We start from the raw sequence: 23,398 nt of genomic DNA, 5'->3' as shown, positions 1-23,398 counted from the left end.
GTTTATGTTATCTATAGTATAAAAGCCCTTTATTTTAAGTAAGTTACAGCATTATATTTTTAAATATTGCCCAAACCTGTATAACTGAATCATGAGCACTTGAGATGAGAGTCTGACAGTCAGGTGTGAATCGACAGCGCTGCACAGATGTCCTGTAGGCCTCCCAGGACTTCAGAACCTTCCCATCTGACAACTGCAGTATCTTCACAATGAACAATATAATAATTGCATTTATTTGACACACTTGAGGAAAAAAAAGAACATGCAAATTCTTTCTTAAATTACATGAGACTGTAAATTTTAAGTCACTGCATTGGAACAACCAAAAATTCCTATTGGCTTAGTCTGGGTAAAATGAAATTCAGAGTTAGATTCTTAGCATTACCTTTAAGTCATTTTAATTTAGATATCACTCACAAATGTAAATTGAGTTACTATATTGAAGAATATGATTGTATGAAGTCATCCAAATAACATTTATTTTAAAAGAAAAAGCATAAAAAAGAGTGTTTTTCCACTGTTTTTAAAAACAGAATTAGGATTTAATACCTTTATTGTTCCACTCTCCTGTCCAAAAGCTGCAAACTTAAGATCTTCACTCAAGCAACAGCAAGAAATGGGGGATTCTTGGGCTGCTGTCTTCATAATAACACTGTCTGTATTTCCATTGATAAGCTGTAAAATAGGAATGTAATTAAGGTATTACAATATTTTAAAATTTAAACTTAAATAAACTACCATATAGAGCTGACAATGCCAAAGGGAACAGCATGAACTTTAAATTACGAGTTACTTTCATAAACCACTTTGGATGTTGGTGTACTTAGCACTTGGTGTGGCAGGGCCCACAGCAGTGAGAGTGTAGCCACTACTTCCTTTAGTGCAAATCTGGGCTCACACCTCTCACTGCCCCAGCTGGAGATGATTCCCTCAGCTGTTACACAGAGCTTTGGAGCATTACATCCTTTGCTGTGTAACACCCAATCTATGGGTGCTGTACACATTACACATTGCTGTGCACATCTGAGCCACCTGGAGGGCCCACAGAGCCCCATCAGGAAGGGATGAGTTTGGGTCCTCTGCATCCAGACTCAGTTTCAACATCAGCATAGAAATTCCCCTAAACTCTATTTTTTCACTTACTAAACTAGGCACAGTTTCTAGATACAAAAATGTTATCATACACTGAGTCATCTGTGACAGATTCAACTCCTGAAAGCCAAGAACCAGAGGTTCACAAGAGGTTTTTTCAGTGCTTTCTCAGTTTCCCACTGAGATTTGCAGGTAACAGTCAAACATACTAAAACATTGGTAAATACACCTTACCTGTAAATACTTCTGATTGTAGATGGCTAAAATCATCACTTCACCATTGTGAAAAACAACATCGAGTTCACTCTTCAGCACAGCATCAGAAGACTTGCACACCTTCTTTGTTTCCCAGATCTGTTGAAGAACACAGTGTTGCATTAGCTTTATTAAAGAACAGGATAAAACTTGCTGAGTAACAGTACCTGAAACCGAAGGCTTATAAAGTTTAAGCAACACTGACTTTTTAAAACAATGAAAATGAAAATTCTGCTGTTCTTGATACTGGGGAAAGTTGTGCAGTTACTACAGTGATTGCGACGGATGAAATAGAATTTTTTTTTTCCAGGCTGACTACAAGACTCCCCTGTGTGTAGAGTCACAGCTGTAACATCCAAAATTTTCTAATACAAAGAGCAGAATTAAAATCCAATTACAAAAAGCATTTCAATTGCTTTCAAAATTTCAAGAATGTATGGGTTAACTTGGGAGAAAGGGAAAGGCTGCCTTGGTAAGATAAAGTCATATTTTCACAGGTTTTAATGAGACATTACAATTACAGTAATCTATCCTAAATACTAACAGGCAAATATACCTAACAACAAAACATATCAAGTCTGCTAGAATCCTGAAAAATCTTCAAAATTCAGATAAAGTGCAAAACAAAACAGAAGGTTATAATCACTCTTGGAGTGCAACCAGACTTTAAAAAATCATATAGATAAAACTAGAGGAAATTTAGATAAACAGTAAATAAAGCAAAAAAGCCAGCACATTTTACAGTATATGTAAATTACTTTATAACAAATATTTACATTTATATTGACTATAAACTTACATTAAAAACACACAAGTATATTTTAATGTATTTTATATACAATTTTACAATAAAAAATTCCTTAAAAGGATGACTTAATATCTATCTAAATTCAGATATTTCAAAAAAGAAAAGTTATCTTACACGTATTGTCTGGTCATCAGATGAAGTCAGAAATAAAGATCCATCTGGTGAAAATGTCACACAGTGAACCCAGCTCATGTGTCCTCTGCAATATGCCACTTTTGATAAAGACTTAATATTCCATAACTACAATAAAAACATGAGACAAAAACTCAAAAGTATTTAAATTGCATTTACAGTGAAAATAGTGCAAGTACACTAATTACTTGCTAATTGCTTACTTACTTACTAAGACACTTAATTACTATGTCTTCTAGTGTTTACTTAATTCTTTTTCTGAAATCAAATGTAACAAGAACTGTGCCTGCTTATCAGATTTCAATGGTCAGGGAAATGGAATCAGCAGCCTCTTCGACTGCCATGATTTTAAAAGAGACAGGGAAAAGAAAAAAATCACATTATAAAGAAAATACAAGTTCTACTTGACTGTGAAGATTGAAAAACCAAAAGATCCCAAGACAAAAACAACAAAAAAAAACCACCCCAAACTAACCCCAACCCCAAACTTGATATTTGTACAGACCTACTCTAGCCATGCTACCCTCAAAGTTGTTCTAGATGTTTCCTTCCTTCTTATGTACCCACACACAGAAGGAAAGAGGGTTTGGTTTGAGTTTAGCAATACCCCTGAGAGTGACAAGAACAGCTTTAGATACACTTAGTAGACTAGTCTAGTTTTAGATAAATGTGGGTTCCATCATCCAACATGTAACTTTAAAACATTGTTTCCCAGCTGGTATTTTAAATTTAGGAAGCAAATGAAAATTAAAAAGAATGGAGTACACCAAAAGCCTGCTAAAACCAGCATTTGTTTTAGCTCTGCATATGAGAAACTACCAGGACAAATGTACCATTTTAAATTGCAAGTAGCCTTCAGTGGTATATGGCAGACACTTACCTCAACAGAGCAGTGAGACAAAGCAACTGCTACTAACTCATCCCCAGGACAGAAGTCACAGTACTGGATTGTGCTGTGATGGCTGACAATGACTTGAGTTAACAAACCACAGGTGTTGGTGTCAAAAAGCTGTGAACACATAATTGCAACAGAAACCCTGTCTGAATGACTTCACTACTGACAAATAGCTTTTATGCTCAACACTCTACATTCTTGAATTCAGAAGGTATTTCTCTAGTCACAGGGTTGTTGACGACATATTTTTATTTACTCACACTTGAAATCAGGCACTTCTGTCTGAAAGATCTTAATGGCCTGGAATTTTATCTGTAATCATAATTTCTATCTATACTGTAATACACTACCTCCAAAAGATCACCAAAGTGAGGTACTTACCAAAAGCTTGTTTTTGGCTACCACCAAAATCATGTTACCATTTCTGGACCAAGAGCAACATTTTACTAAAACCTCCACATCATCTGGTTGTTCATCTGCATTTTTAAAGAAATCTTTTATCTCAATGCTTTTCAGTTCATTTCCTGAGCGTGCTTCCCAAAGCTGGAATAAACAGAAAACAGACACAATCTATTGGCTGATGTAGGTACAGAATACAACAGGAGAGAGCTCCCAACTACTTCTTAATAAAAAGGGCAGAGAATAAAACACAAAAGCTCTTTGTAACTTTCCCTAGTCAACAAATAGCACTAGAATATTCACAAGTCCAAATTATTTATATACTAAAAAAAGGAGAAAAATTAAGAAATAAAAACAAACCACAAAAAGGATTATGCTGTAGCAGAACATTCTCCTTTTCCCCTCCTATCATTCCAGCCACAAGGCTGCCTGAACTTCTACTTTAAAAAAGAATAAAACCAAACATAACACCTACCCTGCAACTCTGTAAACAATCTATTCACCATGAGAAATCTGGTACACATCTAGATTTGCACCTTAATTTCATTGAGGGTCCTATCAAAAATCTAGGGAATATTTCTATCCTCTTCACCATATTTTTCCTTATGAACAACAGCTACAGCAATCCTTCTTTCCTGATACTTACACTCTCAGAGAAACACAAACCTCTCAGTTTTCTTCTAGAGCATACAAGAAAACAGCACATGGAAATTGCTTTTAATTTTTATGTCTTCTGATGATTCATTTTCAGAGATGACAAAACTTTCAATTAACCTAAAAATTTACTACTATTTCTGGTTAAACAATTTTTACTCCCCACTCATGTTTTCTTAACAAAGTGTATTAGGGAGCAAAAACATTCAAAATGAGGCTAGTTAGAATTTGTTTTCAACTACAAGCAGTCAACTTTTTTCCCCCCAGAACTGGACAAGCCATTTCAAAATCCTGCATTACAAATGGGACCAATAATCAACTGTTTCAGGATTTAATTCATTAAAGCTGATCATGCAGACATAAAATTTTCTTATACATATTTTGCATTTGATGTAAAAGCTGCCCATCCATCATCAAAACAAAGGGCTGATTTAAAAATATACTGTATACCTTTACTGTTCCATCTGTTGAGCAGCTAGCAACATATTCATCATTTGGTGAAAATCTGCAGTGATTGACAGAATTTTCATGACCTATCATCGTATTTCTACAGTATTTTTCATTCAAATCCCAAATCTGTAAGAGAAATAAACATATAAATATCATCACATTAATGAATCATTCAAAGACAGAAAGACAGATCATTCATTCTCTTCTCAAAATCATACAGGGGCAACCAAAACATCACTTTTATTTTTTCTTAGTTTTACCCACATACTCATGGACTGGATGCTAAGCACTGGGCTACCCTACAATTTACCTCTATCTGGTAAGATGCATGAAAACTATTAACATCAGAATTAAATAAATCTAAGTCTCTTAAGTTAGTCTTGAACAGTCTGAATATCATCAGACCAAAGCCCTCACCTTCATGCCCTACCAACAGAGGACCTGCCCATTCTCCTTTGCTGAGTATAAACACTCCTATTCTGCCTTGCTGAAATCTGATAACAGAGCTGTAGTCAACACTCTTGATCTGTTGCCATGTCTCCTCTACCAGCTCATTAAAAAAACATTACTTCACCATGTTTAGATAAATTTCTTCAACAACAGCTACCCTGTTATGACAAACAGCATGAGAATAACCTCACCCTTTTCCACTTACTTTGATGAAAGTGTCATTTGAGCAGGTGGCCAGACGGTACTGACCACTTTTGTTATTGAACTGGCAGCAATTGACCTGCTCAGAGTGTTCTTCATACACACACCTACACTGGCCTGTTCTTGAATTCCAGACCTAGGCAGAATTAAAAGATGAACACACTTTTAAATGTATTTAAAGTAATTGTTTTTAAAAATCTGGAAATACAGATAAACTCCTAAAACATTTCTAATAATACCTCAAAAATATTTTGAAGAGGAAAGAGTATATATTTAAATAAAGAAGCAAGACATTATGAAGGCAAAGGTCATAATTCAAAATTAGAATCTCATAAATTCTGGAATTCCAATAAGATTTTGCTACTATAATGAGGAATTAAAAATCCCAACTGTTTCCCAGGTAACAGAAAAGAAGCATTAAAAAAAGAGTTATGAATAGATTCATCTCATGTTATGAGTAGGACTGGACTCACACATTATGTTCTAGTTAAAAAGAAACATCAGATGATACAAAAAAAATAAGTGATTAATTCTGCATGCATGATGTTAACATTAAGTATCTTTTATTTTATGTAACAAGTGGGGTTTTTCTGTTTGTCAAGTTTTAAATTATCCACATATAATTTAAGACAGTTTAAAACACCTTTAGTTTTAAGAATCTGTGCTGAGTTAGTTAAACAGAAATTCAAATTGTGAGTTTGAAAAAAAGGATCATCTTCTCTTCATTCCCTTACCTTGACTTTTTTATCACTTGAACAAGTTGCTACAAATTCACCATCTGCAGAAAAAGCGCAACAGAGTATTTCATCATCGTGGGCATTTATCTCCAGGAGTCTCTCTCCACTTTCTGCTTTAAACACCTAAACCAAGGAACAGTAAATCCTTATAACTTGCAGACAGTTTGACAACGTATATAAAAGTTTCCTTTATCAGCTCGAACAGCTCTCTTTATGCAAGCTCTTAAAAAATGGGTTGCTTTTTGAAAGCATTCATAATTTCAGGGACAATAACGTAATTGTAAAGTCCTGCAAGGATGACAAAAATTGTAAGAGAATTAGCAAAAATTGACTTTTCAAAATATTTTTTGTTCTACCCCCACTCTAAGCTAAGAGCCATGCCCTTTCAAAGCCTATTCTAACAGTAACTGGAAAACACAATCTATTCCCAAAATCTAAGATATTCATAAAACTACAAATTCCAGTTTTATATGTATGGGACACCCATACATCTAAAGTAAGAATTTCAACAGAATTGATGATTGGAAGAACAAAAAGCAAAAATAAGTAGGGAAAAATTGATAGGAAAATTGTCACATATTTCAGTCTCAAGTTAGACAGAGGCAATGAAAGGACAGTTGGGGAAAAGTGCTATATGTTAATCCATTTCCTCAAATTCTGGGATTTAACTTTACAGCCTGGGTTGGGCAGGGGGTGGAAATCAGGTGTCCCTTTCCATCTCAGGTTACATATTCTTAATTATTAAAACAAACCACAGGGTGTTCTTTGCAGCACTTTTCAGAGGTTTTTTTTTACTGAACAGACATACTAATGACAATTAAATGGTTGGTATTTGTTCAATTAAGAACATAAGTAGTGAAGGAACAGGAAATCTACCTTCACAGTAAGTTCTGCAGAGTATCTGTTCTTAATCCAGCAATCATTTTTTTAAGTAGCCTTGAAAACTGAAAAGTTTAGGCCATAATTAGGAAAAAAAATGAATTAGCTCAAAGTTTAAAAAACAAAAAAAGGATTATGGCTAATTTTCCTATTATCTCTTCAATGAAAGTTTAGTTTAAATGTAATTGCAACCCAGAGATTTTCTTGGGTGTAAAATGAAGAAAAAAAATAAGCAATCTGCAGTGTCAATAATGAGGCCATTCAGTACAGAAGCCCAGCACAGCAACTACAGCACAGCACGAGTACATCCACCAGGCCATCTCCTAGGTGGATGCCATGATCATAATTCTGTACAGGCCAGCAAATAAAATAAGCAAATAAAAAACCCAGTAATAACACAGTAAGTAGCCAAATGAGCAGCAACTTAGTACTCAACTTCTCAAGCATCCAAAACAATACCAAAGGTTTGCAGCAAAGCTGTTCTTTTCCCTTACCTTTGGCTGTCTGAATATGGGTACTTTACCAGGTTACTGGCTGGCTGATTGCTGAGCTGGCTGACTCCCCTCCAGGCAGACTGCTGGCAAATTTATATTAGTCACATTCCTCTCTGTCTTTTCTAAACTGCTTTCTAAGCGCTTTGGGCCTGTATCCAATTTAATACCATCCTCTGCTGCAGGAATTTTCTCCACAGATGTATTTCTTATGCATTAAGGCATTTAACTAATTAAACACTAAAGCGGCATAACATCCACTACCATCTCATATAAATAGTAAAGCTGTACCCAAAACATCTTACTGCTATTCAGTACTGTAGAAGGCCTACTGTGACTGGAAACAACATTTTTTGCAAGCAAATATTAAATAAGCTGGGGTGCATTGCTGGGCTGTGACCTTTTCCATATCATCTCATGTTCACACATTAGGGCAGCGAGGGCATAAACCCTAAAATCCCATCATTCAGCTCTTGAAGATAATGCTTACTATTCTGAACATGAAAATTGGCATTTATGCAATGACACATCCTTTTCAATCATTTGTCTCCAATTAGGATCTAGATCCAAACATTTCCACCTAGCAACAGAAGAAAAGTGACAGGACTGTTTAACAAATGTTTTTGAAATGGTACACAGCACCTCTTTTGACTCATTCACAGGTGTTTTACCTGAAGAGTTTTATCAGCTCCACATGATGCTATTCTTTGTCTATCCTTAGAAAAGCAGGCATGGTAAACTGCATCTCTATGTGGACGAACAACCAGCCGGTAGAGATTTTTCAAGGACTTCTTATTTCTACAGGGTAAGACAATTGTTTAGATGAGTGCCTTTATGTTGTTCAAAATCATCTCTAAGAAGATTAACACTTTTTCACACATCTTGAGCAGCAAGCTTTATAAACAAACAAAACCCACTAGACCCTAACTCTCAGCCTTCATGCTGAACTAATAAAGGAAGCACAAATTCCAACATTCACTCAAAGGTTTATATTGTGCTCCAACAGTTCCAGCTTAGATACCAAGAAAGATAACATTTTTATGATCTGAAATATGGTATTTCCAAATATAGACTTTTTCCTGAAAATTCTTGTTCTGCAGGAGAACTCTTCCTTTTCAAGCATATTAAAAAACACTAGTAGATTTGCTTGGATCTGTGCAAATTTCCTTAATTTCCATGACAATGGCTCGATTCTTATAACTAGATAGCTAAATAAGATCTGTGTCTATCAGCACTTTTCAATCACAGATTAGGTACAGGATCTAACTCACCTTAAATGACTCTTGCCTCACTTCAACAAAAACTTAAGAGTTAGTAACAATCACAGTCATCCTGTTTAGCCAGATCTTAACACAGACAGCTGGCACTGTAATGAGATGACTTGGTGATGAATGATCACAACCTCTCTCTCCTGAACTGGATATTGACTCTTCTGAACCATGCCATTTCCAAGGAGTTTTGCTAAATAAAATCACCAAATATTCAAAGAGGGCACTAATCTGCCTGGCTTGACCTATAATTGCTTGACATGGAGTCACTCTGTTTTATAAGCACCAAGTACTACAAATAGCAGAAGAGAAATATCAAACAGAATCAAAGAGTTACGTGGTCAAATGACTATTGAACAAGGCTGGGAAAATGTGTAGATCTATATATTTTTTCCTTAAACAACTTCCAAAAATGCAGTAATGACAAAGAATTGTTTAAATTGGACAAGTTTCAAGATTGTGTAGAGATTACAATTTCCCATCTCGCTACTTTATAAAACTTTGCAAGCTGGCACAAATGCTCTCCTTTTTAAAGTCACAGTTTAACTTAAAACCTAAAAACATACACTAACATACCAAATACTGGCACTACAATTCTAACTTTAAAATAAAACTATTTAAAGAAGATTCAAAGTATCATATCATCATCTTTGCATTGTTATTAAAAAGGAACAATAATTGAATACAGAAGTAAATATTTTACTCAATTTTTTTTTATGTAATGATTGCTGTCACCTTACATATCATGGGTTCCCCTTCTCCCACAAGTTCATGAAAATTATTACACCTTCTTTCCCCAGAAGAAAACCCCAGCAGTTCTTACACAGATCCTTTTATTACCATACATGGTATTTAGTTGCATATTAAATTACTTCCTTGGTCAAGGGATCAGCATATCAGCAGATGGGCTGCAGCTACTTACATCCACTCCAAATAAAATGTTCCTGTTTCCCTTTGAGCATGTAGCCTGGCCTGTTGATACACCTCTGATGTCTCTGGCTGGCAAAGACCCAGCTGAATGATGTCAGGAAACGGCTGCCGTCCAAGAAGGTGCCCATTTAAGGACAGAAACTCCTGGAAATTCTCACGCACTGTGCTATCCTAAATACAGAGCAGACATTTGATAACATAAATTTATCTTAGGATTCATTTCCTTGGTTTTTTTAAATTTCTAGACAGCTAATATTCTTATAGAAGCCCTTAGCTCTATTTTTTTATTAAGCTATATTAGCAAATACATACAGTAGATTGAAATATTTCATTCTCCTATTCAGAAAGCACAGTATCCTTATTTTTCAAACAAAGAATACTAGCAATAGTGATTTATTCAATAAGCAGTGTGAAATATCAGAAAGACTATTCCAAGTGGTCAGCATAATTCTACACCTCCTCAAAAGCAGAGCACTTACACACCCACCCCTAGGTACTGATCACTATAGCTAGTGGGTTCCATGGCCAACCACTTACACACTGAAGTTCAAACAGAAAACTGAGTTTCCTTCATTTTTACCTTCTCCAAGTTAAAGTTCAATTTAATACTGGTTTCATGCTTTGGTTTTGTAAGCTTTCTGTACACCTGCCATATATATACATCCAACCAAATGCAATTACAGAATGGAAAACTGTATTTGGAACCAACTGATCATTTACCTTTTAAAATCATACCTTTTGATCCAGGACTGAACTATATTCTACATATTCATGAATCAGGTGAGCAGGCCCCACCAATTCTGTTTTAGCTTTGATCCAATCTAAAGAAAACATAAGATCACGGAGCTCCTAAAAGAAATACAAATTTAAGTTTGTTATTTAAGAGTATAGGTTTCACAACAGAATCTACTTAGGGGGAAAAAGAAAAACACAGGAAATACATTAGGTATTTAATATACTTCGGTACAACTGTCTCTGGTTGAAAACTTAGGCAATTTCCTGTTTCCTGTATCTTAATTGTTCTGTTATAAAAATTCAGTGTACAGAAGGCTAAGTTTGTTATTTTAAACTGCTCTTTGATACAGCTAGTCAGACAGGAGATGGAGGTACAGAGCCGTTCTTGGCTTCTGCAGCACACGAGACCTGGTTTTTTAACTCTGAAAAAGCAGCTTCTAGTTCAGTCTAGCAAAGATCACTGCTAATAATGATTGTTGATCTTCCCAAGAGATGCTGAAACTCCTAAAACCATTGGTAAATGATCAAGGGAGTCCTGCCATAACACCCTTTCATTCCTTCAGTGCTCTGGGTTGTATCATATCAGACCCTATGGACTTGTGAACATTCAACTGATCCAGTCAGTCCCTTAAAATTTCACATCTGTCTCCACAAATGAAAAGCCCCTGTTCCCACACTCATAGTCCTCAAACCAGGGGGCTGGGCATACAAGGTCTGAGAGTATTATTAAAGACTCAGGTAAAAAAAAGCATTGAACTTTATCCCTATTAGTTAGATGACCATCTTTAACAAGCATTGGTACAATGTTTTCTTTAGCTCTCCTCCAGAAAAACTGCTTAGCAGCAACACTGCACAGGTGTAAAGCATATTCCAATTTAAAATCAATAAATACCACGAGGATTAAAAGATTATCATCATTAAACAAAGAAAAATAATACCTCCTAGCTTCCTTAGCCTTCCAACAAGTAGAAATAATTTCTAAATAATGAAAAATGAGTGATACATAGAATATAAACTCTAGGAAGCATATGGTCACAATAAGCAAGGCCAAAGACTTCTGAGAAGCTAATTCTACAAAATGTAGAAAGGCTGCCAGTAAAAACATTTTCATTACACATTGAAACTAAAGATACTAAGAAACAAATATGATTCAAAACACCTAGACTTGTAACCAACATTAATTATGCAGATTCCTATAAGAGATAAATCCATGAAGTGTATTATATGATAAGTCAGATGAACCATCTTGAAAGAAGCTCAAATGAAAAGGATTGAGTACTTCTGAAATAAAGCAATTAACAACCATGACCAAACACTATTCAAGACATTTGAAACTCAAATTCAAGTGAAACTACCAATTATTAATCTTTCTGCATGATTTCATTCTCATAATAGCTCAATATCTAAAGAAGAGTAGCTGGCAAAAATGACAGTAATTTTTTTAAGGTGCCAAGACAATTCTGGAAACAAGAGACTTGCCCATCTAGCTCTTGATGGGGGTTTCTTGCTATTGAAATCAGATAATGAATTTTTACACACAAATCTCTATGACATAAGAGAAAAAAGCTAACAAGAATTCTGAAGATAAAAAAGTAATTAACTGATAAAATGCTCTGATGAAATCAATTTACTCGTATTATTACACAATAAAGAAGAGTTTGGGTTTTCAGAAAGGTTTAGAGAAAATTTCTTATTAAAGCTTCTTAAAAAGGAAAAGAAAACCACAAGCCATGATATAAAATAGGAAATCTTCTCAAGCACTGGTTGAAAAAACAAGACTTCTACTCAACAAAGGGTAGAAATAAAGCAATTTTTGTAAGAGACAGTGAGTATCAGAGGACCTCCTAGAGACTCTATGCTGAGTGTTCATCCAGCTGGACTAAAGTCAAGAAAAAGAGAGGCTTAACTGGGAGCATGCTTGGAGGGAAAAGCAGAGGTAAGAGTGGGTGAAAAAGGGAGGCACAGGACACCTGTCAGAACCCACCTGCTGCATTTTGGCACCTGCCATGTGATATGCTAGAAAGTTATACCAGTACATGCAATCCTCTTGAGACAGAACAGGGGTATTAAGCTTGTAGTATTTCTTGTACTGATTTACTATGTTTTTATGTAGGTCCTGCAAAGTGAAAAAAACCACACTTTTGTCACTGAGCACTTAAGTATTAATATTACATTGTAAATAGCATTGAGGAATAATATTATTTCTAAATTGTAATACATTAACAAGTGAAATAAAAAAGCTTACCTTCCAAAAACTGTACACCTAACCTAATTTACTGCTAAAGACTTCTCCAGAAACATTCTCTGTATATTGAAAGACAGAAAAGCAAGCTGTTAATCCTCCTTCTCAGACTGAGATTAGCTACCAAATCTCTCTTCATCTTAAATGTGGGTAGCCAACAACAACAACAAAAAAAAAAGGATCCTTCTAAAGCAAGACAAAAAACTTGTCTTTTCTTCCCGTCTACTCTTTCTGCCTTGTCTTTCAGAACTGAAATTGAGCCCAACTTATAGGTCATCTTCCTAAATGTATTGACTTAAACTGAAAAAAAAAAAGGAGCAAAAAGCATTTTTTCTATTCTGGTAGGGCCTTGATGTCTTTGGAACCAACAGAGGAACATTAAATCTCCTGCTGGAAACATCTGATAGAGAAATAACGGTTATAGAGTCTTCTCTCAGTGCAGTTTCTTAGCTGCAGATGGAACCATCAAGAAATCCCCCCACAGTTTCAAACTGAAAATAAATATTTTTAATTGGTCAGCCTTAAGTTAAATTTAATTTGGACCTATGCTATGAAGCTACTCAAGGGTACCATTTAACAAAGCAACATTTTCTGAAAGATGCTCAGCTTCGGAGAGTAAAGTTGAACGCAAGTCTCAGTTGACACGTTACCTGAAGCTGGTTGCGATTCTTCTCTGTGAGAAAGTCAAGCTGAAGATCATGTAAATAATAATGGAATGACTTCCCATTACGATCACAGAACAACAGTGATTTGTTAACAAATTCCTGTAGGATATCTTCAACTTCTTCAGTTTCCATATCCCAAAGAATACAGAGAACCTAAAAAAATATTTACACATAAACAGAGAAGAGAATCAGAACCAAGTTGTAATATGATTTGTATGAACATTATAAAAGGCTACCAATTAACTGTCAACAAAATGCATACTAACAAATATAGACCCAAAGGGTAACCAATTTAATAAGTTACCAATTCCTTCATAGCAAACCACAGGACAGATATTAGAAGTTAACCTATGTTTTGTCTATTTGTGCTGATTTATGGTGACCATAAAAGGAGACAAATTCCACATAACAGTTTTCAAGCTTTCAGTGAGCTCAATTACAATCTAATTAAAGAACAATATACGGAATGCAGATTAAGCTTATGTGGTATTCACATTCTTTGAACAGAGAGACATAATTCTCTCTCCCAGGATTTTTCCTGGGGAAGGCAATGAGAAGCTCAGAGAAGAGAACAATTCTTATCCCTACTCGCTGTTCCTGTTGTTTGGCACATGTGGGATGTGCTGTGGAGATTGTTTACTGAGAGTCATTTGTTAACTGGGATCTGGTCATGGTTGTTTGGATTGATTGAACAATTGAGTCAAAGCTTTGTTGTGACTGTCAGGAGACAGTCACAGGTTTTTCTTGAGTAGTATCTTTTTAGTCTAGTATCTCTTTAGTATACTTATAATATAGTATTAGTGAAATATAAAATAGTTTAATAAAGCATTTGTTCAGCCTTTTGAAATCATGGAGTCAGAGCATCGATAAACTGTATGAATATGTTCATTCAGTTATGATTATTTTAGTTTCACTACTAACAATACAAGTCATGATGCAATAATGGAACAAATCTACCCAATCTAGCAATTATTATTAAGTTACATACCGTAGAAGTTATTCATGACAATTATAAATTTTGAGAATTCTTTAAGGTTGTTGTTTGTATCTCACTAAAAACCACAAGGTTTCTGCACTGCTTTTATTACCTTAGTAGGTACTTTAACATCTTTTGGGAGGATAGAAAGGTCTTTATAGTAGTCCTTGTAATTGTCATCCAGTTGCTCAACACTTATGGACATTGCTTCATCAAGGGCTTCGTAATCATAGGAGGAAGATTTTCTTATTCTTCTAAACTGCTTATTCTGCAGCTGCCTGAGATAGTATTCCCAGCGGCTCGGGAAGTCTCGGAGTAATGCACCTATCAAGGATATCACGAGAGGAGAACCTGAAGGAAAAGATTAAATCAGATTTAGAGGTCATCAAGGAACACAATCCAACAGTTGATGGTCATGTGACTGAAACAGGTAATATTCCCAATACACTGATTAAATTCTTGAGGTGTGGACCAGAGCTAAATAAAATAAACACCCCATGTAGACATTTCCAAATTTAAGCATATAAAATATGCTTAAATCCCCATATTTAAGCATAATTGTGGTGCAGAGAGAAAATATACTGAAGAAAACTACCCAAAAATATGCTTAACATCCCCATATTTAAGCATAATTGTGGTGCAGAGAGAAAATATACTGAAGAAAACTACCCAAAAATCAAGATGAGACTTCAGCTAAGCTTAAAAAAACCCTCCAAAACATTTAACAAGCCCTTGTATTTTACTTAACATATGTAGTACTAAAGGATGTCCCCATCTCTATTTTTAAGTCAAAATATAGAAGAAAAAAAATTAAATTCAGTTGTAAATTGTACAACAAAGAGCAACTAGAATACCTTTGCATTCTCTTACAAGAGAGTTAGCTTGTTCTGGAAGATCTGATATTTTCATATTCACAAATAGGGATAAAATCTCCAGTCCTTTCTCATGTGCTAGTCCACTTTCCACATGAACCTCGTATTTATTGCCTAGAAACAGAAACACGGAAAAAAATTCAACTAATGCAAAAAAACGTGGAAATTCAAAGTATTTTCCAAGCAAAATCTGGAGCAAAGCTTCATGACTTTTTGCATAGTATTTTATAGGACTAAGAAGAGTATAAATTCTACTTATCAGAATCAGTTTGCATTAGAGACACATACACAGAAAAAAACCAGACTATAAGCTAATAATGACAAATGCATTATGGGCAGTCACTGGTGAATAGTGTTAGAGATAATCAGTCTAACAGCACCAGTGTCATAGAGGTTAATTTCTTCTGTTGAGAATTACTGCACTCATCAATGTAAACATGTAACTTTCGAGATAACATACAACACTTATTTCATAAAGAGCATAAAATCTTTCAAAGCAGAATTCTAAAACCTTGCCACTTGTGCACAGATTCTATCAAATTCTTTTGAAAGCTCACAAGAACCATCTGGAGACACAGACACACAAAACCCGTGGTGCAGGAGAGGAAACTGTTCCTTACCAGCCACAGCATCTGTTACACTCCTGTCCCTGCTCGTGATGAGTACCTGACATTGGTTGTCGAATGCTTTTAACACCCAGGAATCCCAAATGTCATCCAGGACCAAAAGAGACCTAGTGAGAGAAAAAATACTTCAGATAACTATTAATGCTAAAATAAAGCATTGCATTTTAATAAAGAAAAGACATTTTCATAATTTACAAAGTATCACTGCATATTTTTATATTAGTATGCAGAATATCTTAATAGTATGTCCACAGAACAGTAACAAAGCTGGTAAAGGGTCAAGAAAATGTCCTAAGAGGAACAGCTGAGGGAGCTGGGCTTGTTTAGTCTGGAGAAAAGATGGCTCAGGGGGCACCTTATCAATCTTTATGGCCTGAAAGGAGGTTGTAGCCAGGTGGGAGTTGGTCTCTTTGCCATGTCTCAAGTGGAAGGATGAGAGGAAATGGCCTTAAATTGCACCAGGACAGTTCAGATTAGATATTTGAAAAAATAATTTTCTGTGAAAGAGTGGTTAAGCGCTGGAATAAGTTGCCAAGGGAGGCAGTGGAGTCATGGTCTCTGGAAACATTCAAGAACTATCTGGATGTGGCACTTAGGGGATAAGGCTGAGAGGGGATTATGGTGGTGTGCTGGGTTGATGGCTGGACTTGATGATCTTGAAGGTCTCGCCCAACCTTGGTGATTCTGTGATTAAACTGAATGCAGTTTAATCAAAAAACTGAATGCAGTTGTGCAAAAAACTGAGTGCAGTTTAATCAAAAAGGCATTTACCATTTATTATTTCATAGCTACAACAGAAGTGCAAACAGTGTTTTGGGAAACATTTCCATTAGCAGACGCCTGGAAAACCAGAAATATTTACTGGTTTTAAGTCACTAGGTATCATAAATTAAGAAAAGAGTTGTATAGAAGTAGATAACTCTGACACAGGTTAGTGATGACATTTGTGGGAAAGCATTTAAGTTTCCTTTTGACTCAAGAGTTTTCAATTTTCTTCTTGAATCTTTGGAAAGCTATATGAGACTAACCCTCTTGTAAAGCAATTGTCTTGAATGGCAAGGCTCTTACATAAATGACATTTCATACTGACTACATATTCCAGTTGTATGGCCAGCCACATTTGTAGATTCCTAGATGGAGTCTCACCAGAATAATGTACAGTAGACTTCCCTACACCTGCCTATATATGACAGAGAAGTTACTGAAAACTGTTTTTAAAAGACTGGGTTTAAGGGAGCAAGAAGTCAAAAGGACTAGCTGGCAAGCAGATGTACGAAACTTAATAACAGTAATTTGCCTTCAGTGAGTTTTAGCTATTGACACCTAATCCTACAAATTGTGTCCATTTACTTTGCTTGTTTTTTAAGGGATGGAATTTTCCACTCCACTAGTTACTGGTTAAGTTGTCCAATTCTCACTGAAGCATGACAAAACTTTCACATTTTTGTTCAGTTACATGGCACTTACACCATCACAGCCCATAAATGAGGATTTGATCCTCCTTAAAGAAGTGCAAACACATCAGACCGCATTCTCAAAGATACATTTAAGTCTTGGATACCCCATCACATTTTTATACAGATCTTCTATTAATAACCTTTTGATAAATCAGACCATTTACAAGAATACTAGCATAGCCATAAAGGGCTCATTTTATTGTTCTTTCATGATTGAAAATATGATGGGTGACATAAATTATAGCCTGATTGTATGTTTTAAATTAATCTGAGCACTTCAAAGTCCTCCCCTTCATTAGGCACCAGTGACTTTTCTCCTCCAGTCACACCAACAAATCTTAAATTCTAATTAGGATTATTTAAAAAAAACTTAGAGAAACCAACCAAACAAAAACACACCCCAAAGCAACAAACAAAACCCTGTGATTACAATCACAGGAGATTAATTTCTCATTTTAAAGTATAACATAGTTTCCATTTTTAACTTGACTAATAATTTAATCCCAAGAAACATACTGGCTTCAAAATTTGAATCCTTTGTCTAATACTTTATTCCCAAGAGATGTACAGGGTTGGCTGTCTGAATCCAGGTATAGCTAAGTGACTTCTTGTTGCCAAAGAGAATTCCAGAACCAGCTTCTTCTCCGATTCTGGAAGAACCAGAGAAGCAGAAGCAGCTTCTTTCCAAGCTGCAGAGAAGCTTTGTTTCCCATACACTTAGCACCCTCTATGATCCTTACTCCCAGGCATGTTCCCCTCTATTTCCTGCCATGCCCACTTCTGTATTGAAGAGTTTTGATTTGTTTGTTAATAAACAAGAAATAACAACGGAAATGTGTCAGTGGAGACAACCACTTCACATCCTTCAAGGAAAAGTGCACTTTCAGCTGATAGATTTCTTTTGGAGGACCTGCCAATATTTCCCACATCTTTTCTTCAAAAGAAAGATTTGGTTTTTTCCCTGTACAGAAATACTATATTCTACTCTGCTATTTACAAAGATCACAAGGCTGGAGTATTACTCCCAAGATAACTCACTGACAAGCAGGCTCATTTCGTTTAGTACAAATTTTCCCAGAGAGTAATTAAATCCTCAGCAAATAACAAAAACTATTGCTCAAAGGTGAAAAAAGCTGTGCAATGACTGAGAAAGACACTGGTTTCTTGGAATGAATTGGTCACATCATGAAAACCTGATTTCATTTTGGTACCTCTAGACCAAACACTTTCTAAAGACACCATCTGTCCTGGAAAGGAAGACTTTTCTGCAGTATGATCCTCACATATCAAGAAAGCAGTCTACACACACAGTGAGAACACTGAAAGTTAGAGAAATCCTTATTTCCAGTTGCTTGTGCCCATCTTTCACTATTTAAACCCATCTTTCATTATTTCACTATTTGCTTTTTCAAGCGAATATGACTCCTGCACAGCTAGTTAACATGATAGAAAGTTTGTTGATAGAAGTCTTATTAGCCTAAGTTAGGAAGTTGGTTAAAAAGCCAAACATGTAGACCTGTGTAGACACATGTAACCACAACACAGACAGCTCAGATGATTAGACCAAAGTTGGTCTGCAAAGTTTAATCAGTTAAAAGAGTAGTATTTGATTTTACTGACATCACCTGGGGTATTTGCGCAGCATCAGCAAACGAAGACGATCTTTAGCCTCCTCAATGTTAAGTGGTGGCCTTTGTGAAAAAGCGGAGTCATGTTCCAATCTGCTGCAGAGATTCTGAAGTTTTATGAGCAGCCCTGCTTTGTCTTGTTTCCCAACAGAGATCCAGTGAACTCCTCCTGGAAAGCAATCTAACAAGAAAAGCAATATTAATATACTTGAAATAATTTTAAATATTTTATAGCAACTTACAGTAGTAAGTCAGCATTAATTATAATACAAACCTCTAAAATCTGCTGCAATCCATCCTTGCATCTCTACTTTTAACACCACAGGGTGGTTCTACAAGACCACTCCTGTTTACTTTTAAAGGAAAAGACTCTGTAGGGCAAGTACCCACAGAAATTCCACACCATCACTGATGCTGCTGTCCCTCCTTTCTACACATCTTCCTTCCACAGCCCCTTCTGCATCCATCTTCCTGCTAGTCTCACCTACCATTTACATTTTTAACTGTGTAGTATTGCAAGAGTTCAGAGCCTGGGGTCTAAAAATAACCCTGAAACAGTGACCAAGGGGATATCTAGAGTCAGCTGTAGCAGGGGACGCTATAGTAGCTATCCCTACATTGTTTTTTTCTTAAATGCCAAGTCCTGCTTTCTCCTCCTAGTGTCCTATGCAAGGAAAAATGCCATTAAACAGTTGCATCTATGACCTACTTTAAGGTAAGGCAAGACTAATCACCACAAATGCCTTTCACTATTAAAATCTATGTAAAAGTGAGAGCAAGATTTTTTTAAACTCACATAGCAAGGAGTCTGAGGACCTTACAAGCAATGCCCAAAAGGAATATAACTAGGTATATTATTTTGCACTAACAAAAATAACAATTTCAAGTTAACTAAGGATGCATCTACTCTCAAAAACCAATGCAGATTCTAAAGGGAAAAACTATTCAAAACCTTTTTCTAAAAATTAATAGAATACTTAGTGGTCCTAAACCACTACATGGTTATAAAAGTTGTATGTTGCAAGCAAATATTTCAGAATCACCTAAGAAATTTAGAAATCCAAAACACTTCCAAGGTGACGTTTGATATTGCACCATACATGTCCAATACATGTATATCTAAATTGATTTTTATAAAAATACAGATGTTTTTCTGAAAGTACCTTCCAAGAGCTGAGAATCCCTTAAAGCTTCTGCTGTTAAAACAGTCTTCCCACAGCCTGCCATTCCATAAACTGTGACCCAACCTGGGTCACTTCCCAAGCAGTACAGTTTCTTTTTAATAGCATCTACCAGTTTTGGTCGAGTGACAAACACAACTGGTCTCTGTGGTACGCCCCCTTCGCAGAGAATGGTCTTCACTAAAGTTAAGAACAAGAAACATCAAAATAAAACATGAGTTCTAAATGTGATGCCTCTTCAAACCCAACCAAACAACTCTTCACCCAAAATAACTAGTGGGCTCCCTCCCCACCTCACGTTCCATAAAAATGCCCTAAAACCTGCTGGACTCAAAATACCAAAAACTAAAAAAAAAAAAAAAAAAAAGTTATTTAGAAATAAATTACTTAGCATGTAACTAGCCCCCTGTCTAAAACAGTGATTAAATTAATAACTGCATGAAGAAAGCTTGTTACATTAATCCCTAGAAGTGAAAAGAGAATTAACATCTCCCATGGAAACTGTGGCAAACACAGGAGCTCAACATCACTCTACCCAACAAACAAGTCACTTTCTCAGCCAGAAGTCACCACACTGTGGATGCAGCAGTGAGGAAAGGATGCTGTGTAGGGCCTTTCCTTGGCAGTTCACAGCACAGCACTGGGGTCCAAACAAGACTTCCATTGATTTAAGCTGAGATAGCATAACTTAAAAGAGGTAAAGCATAACAGGAAGGGAAATGTGCATTTCATCTGCTCACTTTGTGGCCATGTGGAGTGACATAACCGATAAACTTTGATTACATAACATAGCCTTGAACTCCACATGTCTTTGACACTTATTAAATGTACAGTGCCAGTAAATATGGCAGTTAGTCATATGCAGACAGAAGGTTCTGCCCCTTACAAACTACACATTTATTTTTCAGGTCAGTCAAAGATGATCCTGATGACAATGCAGGTAAAGGTTATATATATAACTTATATAGAGTACCTAAAAAAATCTGGTGGAAAGTATTAAGTAACTTAATAATTAGATCAATTAATCAATGATCAACTAGATCAATGTAGGTTGAGAGATTCCAGATTACCCTTCAAGATAAATATCAGAATATTGGAGGCTACAAGATTTTCTTTTAATGCATACAAATGAGAGTCTTCCTTTCACTTATAACAAAAATGTTACAAATTAGAGAAAACTGTAAGAGCATCAGTTCTCCTGCCTCTTAAAATCAGCATTATTCACTACGAATGCTTTCAAGATCACCTATAAAAATTGTAACTGTTGCAACTCTCCTGCCATATTGAGTAGATGAAATAGACATAGTTACTACACCACCAAAACAAACAAATACGCCATCGGCTCCTTTTTCATTGGAACATTATTACACATAGCCACTTTCTAAGGAGTAAAAAGACAGCTTGTGTTCAAACCCAAGCACAGGGACAGCTGCAGTTTCACTGACCGTAGGAAGTCATTCCATCCATTGAACTCTTTCTGTTACCAGACGAGACGGCAGGAATGCCGTCCTGAAGGAGCGCAGCAAGATCTCTGTACCCTTCATGGAGCAGTGCATTATAAAAGGATCTGTATGAATTATTATCTTTTGTAAGAATAATGTTTATTAGCATAGCTGCTCGCTCCTTCCGTGTATTCTAGGAAAAAAAACAGAAGAGGTATTATACAAAACTAAGCAACCTCAGAAATAATTTATCACTCTGTAAATGATAGACTATTTATAGTTATAGAAATATCCTTTAACTTACCAAGCCCTTAGCCTTATTAAGAGCAACAAAAACTGTGTGCTGAAATTTGACAAATCCAGGAATCAGAGAGTCAGAAAATACTATTTTTAGAAAGGATATAATACAGGCAAAATATGTGAGTAGACTAGGAAGAGAAATTGCAGCGAGAGAGAATTCTACCTGTTGCTTCACTCTCTCCTCCTCCTGTAATGTCAGTACTTCATCAGAAATCATACGATCCATAATATAAGAAGTCTTGATGTCATTTTCCAGAGCTTGACGATTCATAAGCAAATAGTTTCTACTCTTGACATCCATATTTCTTCAGTGTGAAAAAGAGCAGGGAGAGGGGGTGAAGTCAAGTCAGACTGGGAACATAACTTACAAGCATATAGGAAGGAAGTTTTAAAACAGCTTAGAAGTTTTGGTGTTAAAATCAGAAAGAATAGCAATGTGCCAGCTAATTCTGAAAATATGAATTCTTTTCCCCATTCCTATGAACTTATGTTTATAAACAAACACTTTCAGAGCTACAAAACCAAAGCACCTTGCTAAATGTCTCCATAGAAAGGTCTTCTCCCCATTCACTACAGCCCCCAAATTTTTTTAAATCCTTGGATCATGTGATTGGGTCAACAGGATGAGAAAGAGGACTGGTCCCATCGCACGGGGTAAACGCATTGCTGTCTCCAAACTCAAGACTCCATACAAGGACACTTGGATGCTGCCATGTGATGGAAGAGGGAGCACCCAACACTGCCACTGACTGCGCTATACCTTCCTTTATCAGCATTTGGACACGCAACTTCAAACTCGCATTCTTCCTCCATATCATGAAAAACCAAATGTCTGAAGAAAACAGGTGAAAACTATTGACTACGGCAAAAAGGTTTCCCAGAACCGATCGGCGACTCCGAGAGTCCCAATCGACCAAAACGCTCTCTCCGATCACACTTTTGCCGGGAAAGCTCCATAAACAAGTCCAAACTCCTCCACAGAGCACCCACGGAGGTGCCGGCAGAAGCGTTCACCTTTTGCGGCACTCTCTCCTTCGGGAGCTGGGTAGATGTAGAGCAGCTGCCTTTGGATAAGCTTTTTCCGCTGTGCTGACAGAATTTCCTATTTTCACTAAAAATTACGTAGTTAAGAAAGCCTTTATCCCACCGCACCGCGGAGGAAAGGGGACGCTAAAGCTCCCTGATCAAAAAAAGGATACTAACAATAATACAGCCACACGCGAGGCACATACAGAAGAAATCGCTCCACAAACATACAAAACAAAGAGTTAACTCACACCGCGCCGCTGTTGCCAGCCGCCAACGAAACAGAAACCGAGGCGCTCACACCGACCGCCCGCCGGCCCCTGCCCTGCCCCGGCGGAACCCCTCGCGACCCGCTCCGCTCCGGTCCGTCCCTGCGGGACGCCGCTCACCAGGCGGGCAGCCCCGGCAGTCGCCGGCCCCGAGTGCCGCCGAGCCCCGAGGCACAGCCCCTGCCCCGCGACTCCCGGGAAGGCGGCGCCGGCAGCGCTTCCTCCTTCCGGGCCTGGGCGGGGAAGGCCCGGCCCGGCCCTGCCCGCCAGCTGGCTCGCTGCCCGGCCCGCTCGCCGCCGCCGAACAAAGCCCCGCGCTGCCTCCCGCGCCGGCGCGG

General features: G+C 36.8%; 1 protein-coding gene across 5 annotated transcripts in view; it reads right to left on the bottom strand.

Annotated features, from left to right (window-relative positions):
• Nucleotides 1–23,319, bottom strand: part of APAF1 (apoptotic peptidase activating factor 1) — a 31,349-nt gene extending 8,030 nt beyond the window's left edge. Inside the window, exons 1-22 of one of the 5 annotated variants that reach the window (XM_030238262.2) lie at nucleotides 23,181–23,319; nucleotides 21,929–22,070; nucleotides 21,469–21,658; nucleotides 20,006–20,203; nucleotides 18,840–19,023; nucleotides 15,752–15,864; nucleotides 15,114–15,245; nucleotides 14,372–14,610; nucleotides 13,269–13,436; nucleotides 12,361–12,492; nucleotides 10,377–10,490; nucleotides 9,634–9,812; nucleotides 8,115–8,241; nucleotides 6,071–6,196; nucleotides 5,341–5,472; nucleotides 4,686–4,811; nucleotides 3,564–3,725; nucleotides 3,168–3,296; nucleotides 2,270–2,395; nucleotides 1,327–1,446; nucleotides 550–675; nucleotides 77–202 (exon numbers count right to left, since the gene is read on the bottom strand). In XM_030238262.2, the coding sequence (XP_030094122.2) occupies nucleotides 77–202; nucleotides 550–675; nucleotides 1,327–1,446; nucleotides 2,270–2,395; nucleotides 3,168–3,296; nucleotides 3,564–3,725; nucleotides 4,686–4,811; nucleotides 5,341–5,472; nucleotides 6,071–6,196; nucleotides 8,115–8,241; nucleotides 9,634–9,812; nucleotides 10,377–10,490; nucleotides 12,361–12,492; nucleotides 13,269–13,436; nucleotides 14,372–14,610; nucleotides 15,114–15,245; nucleotides 15,752–15,864; nucleotides 18,840–19,023; nucleotides 20,006–20,203; nucleotides 21,469–21,658; nucleotides 21,929–22,066 (3,087 nt within the window). In that variant the 5' untranslated portion in view covers nucleotides 22,067–22,070; nucleotides 23,181–23,319. Of the gene's footprint in view, nucleotides 1–76; nucleotides 203–549; nucleotides 676–1,326; nucleotides 1,447–2,269; nucleotides 2,396–3,167; nucleotides 3,297–3,563; nucleotides 3,726–4,685; nucleotides 4,812–5,340; nucleotides 5,473–6,070; nucleotides 6,197–8,114; nucleotides 8,242–9,633; nucleotides 9,813–10,361; nucleotides 10,491–12,360; nucleotides 12,493–13,268; nucleotides 13,437–14,371; nucleotides 14,611–15,113; nucleotides 15,246–15,751; nucleotides 15,865–18,839; nucleotides 19,024–20,005; nucleotides 20,204–21,468; nucleotides 21,659–21,928; nucleotides 22,071–23,042 lie in introns of those variants that run through there. The other 4 variants (XM_050970110.1, XM_030238261.2, XM_030238263.2 and 1 more) reach the window with 4 other exon arrangements.
• Between the last annotated feature and the right edge of the window lie 79 nt (nucleotides 23,320–23,398).

Source organism: Serinus canaria, chromosome 1A (assembly GCF_022539315.1).
Source record: "Serinus canaria isolate serCan28SL12 chromosome 1A, serCan2020, whole genome shotgun sequence".
NCBI classification, from domain to species: Eukaryota; Metazoa; Chordata; class Aves; order Passeriformes; family Fringillidae; genus Serinus; species Serinus canaria.
Note: the sequence above shows the minus strand (reverse complement) of the source record. Positions and strands in the feature narration are given on the sequence as shown.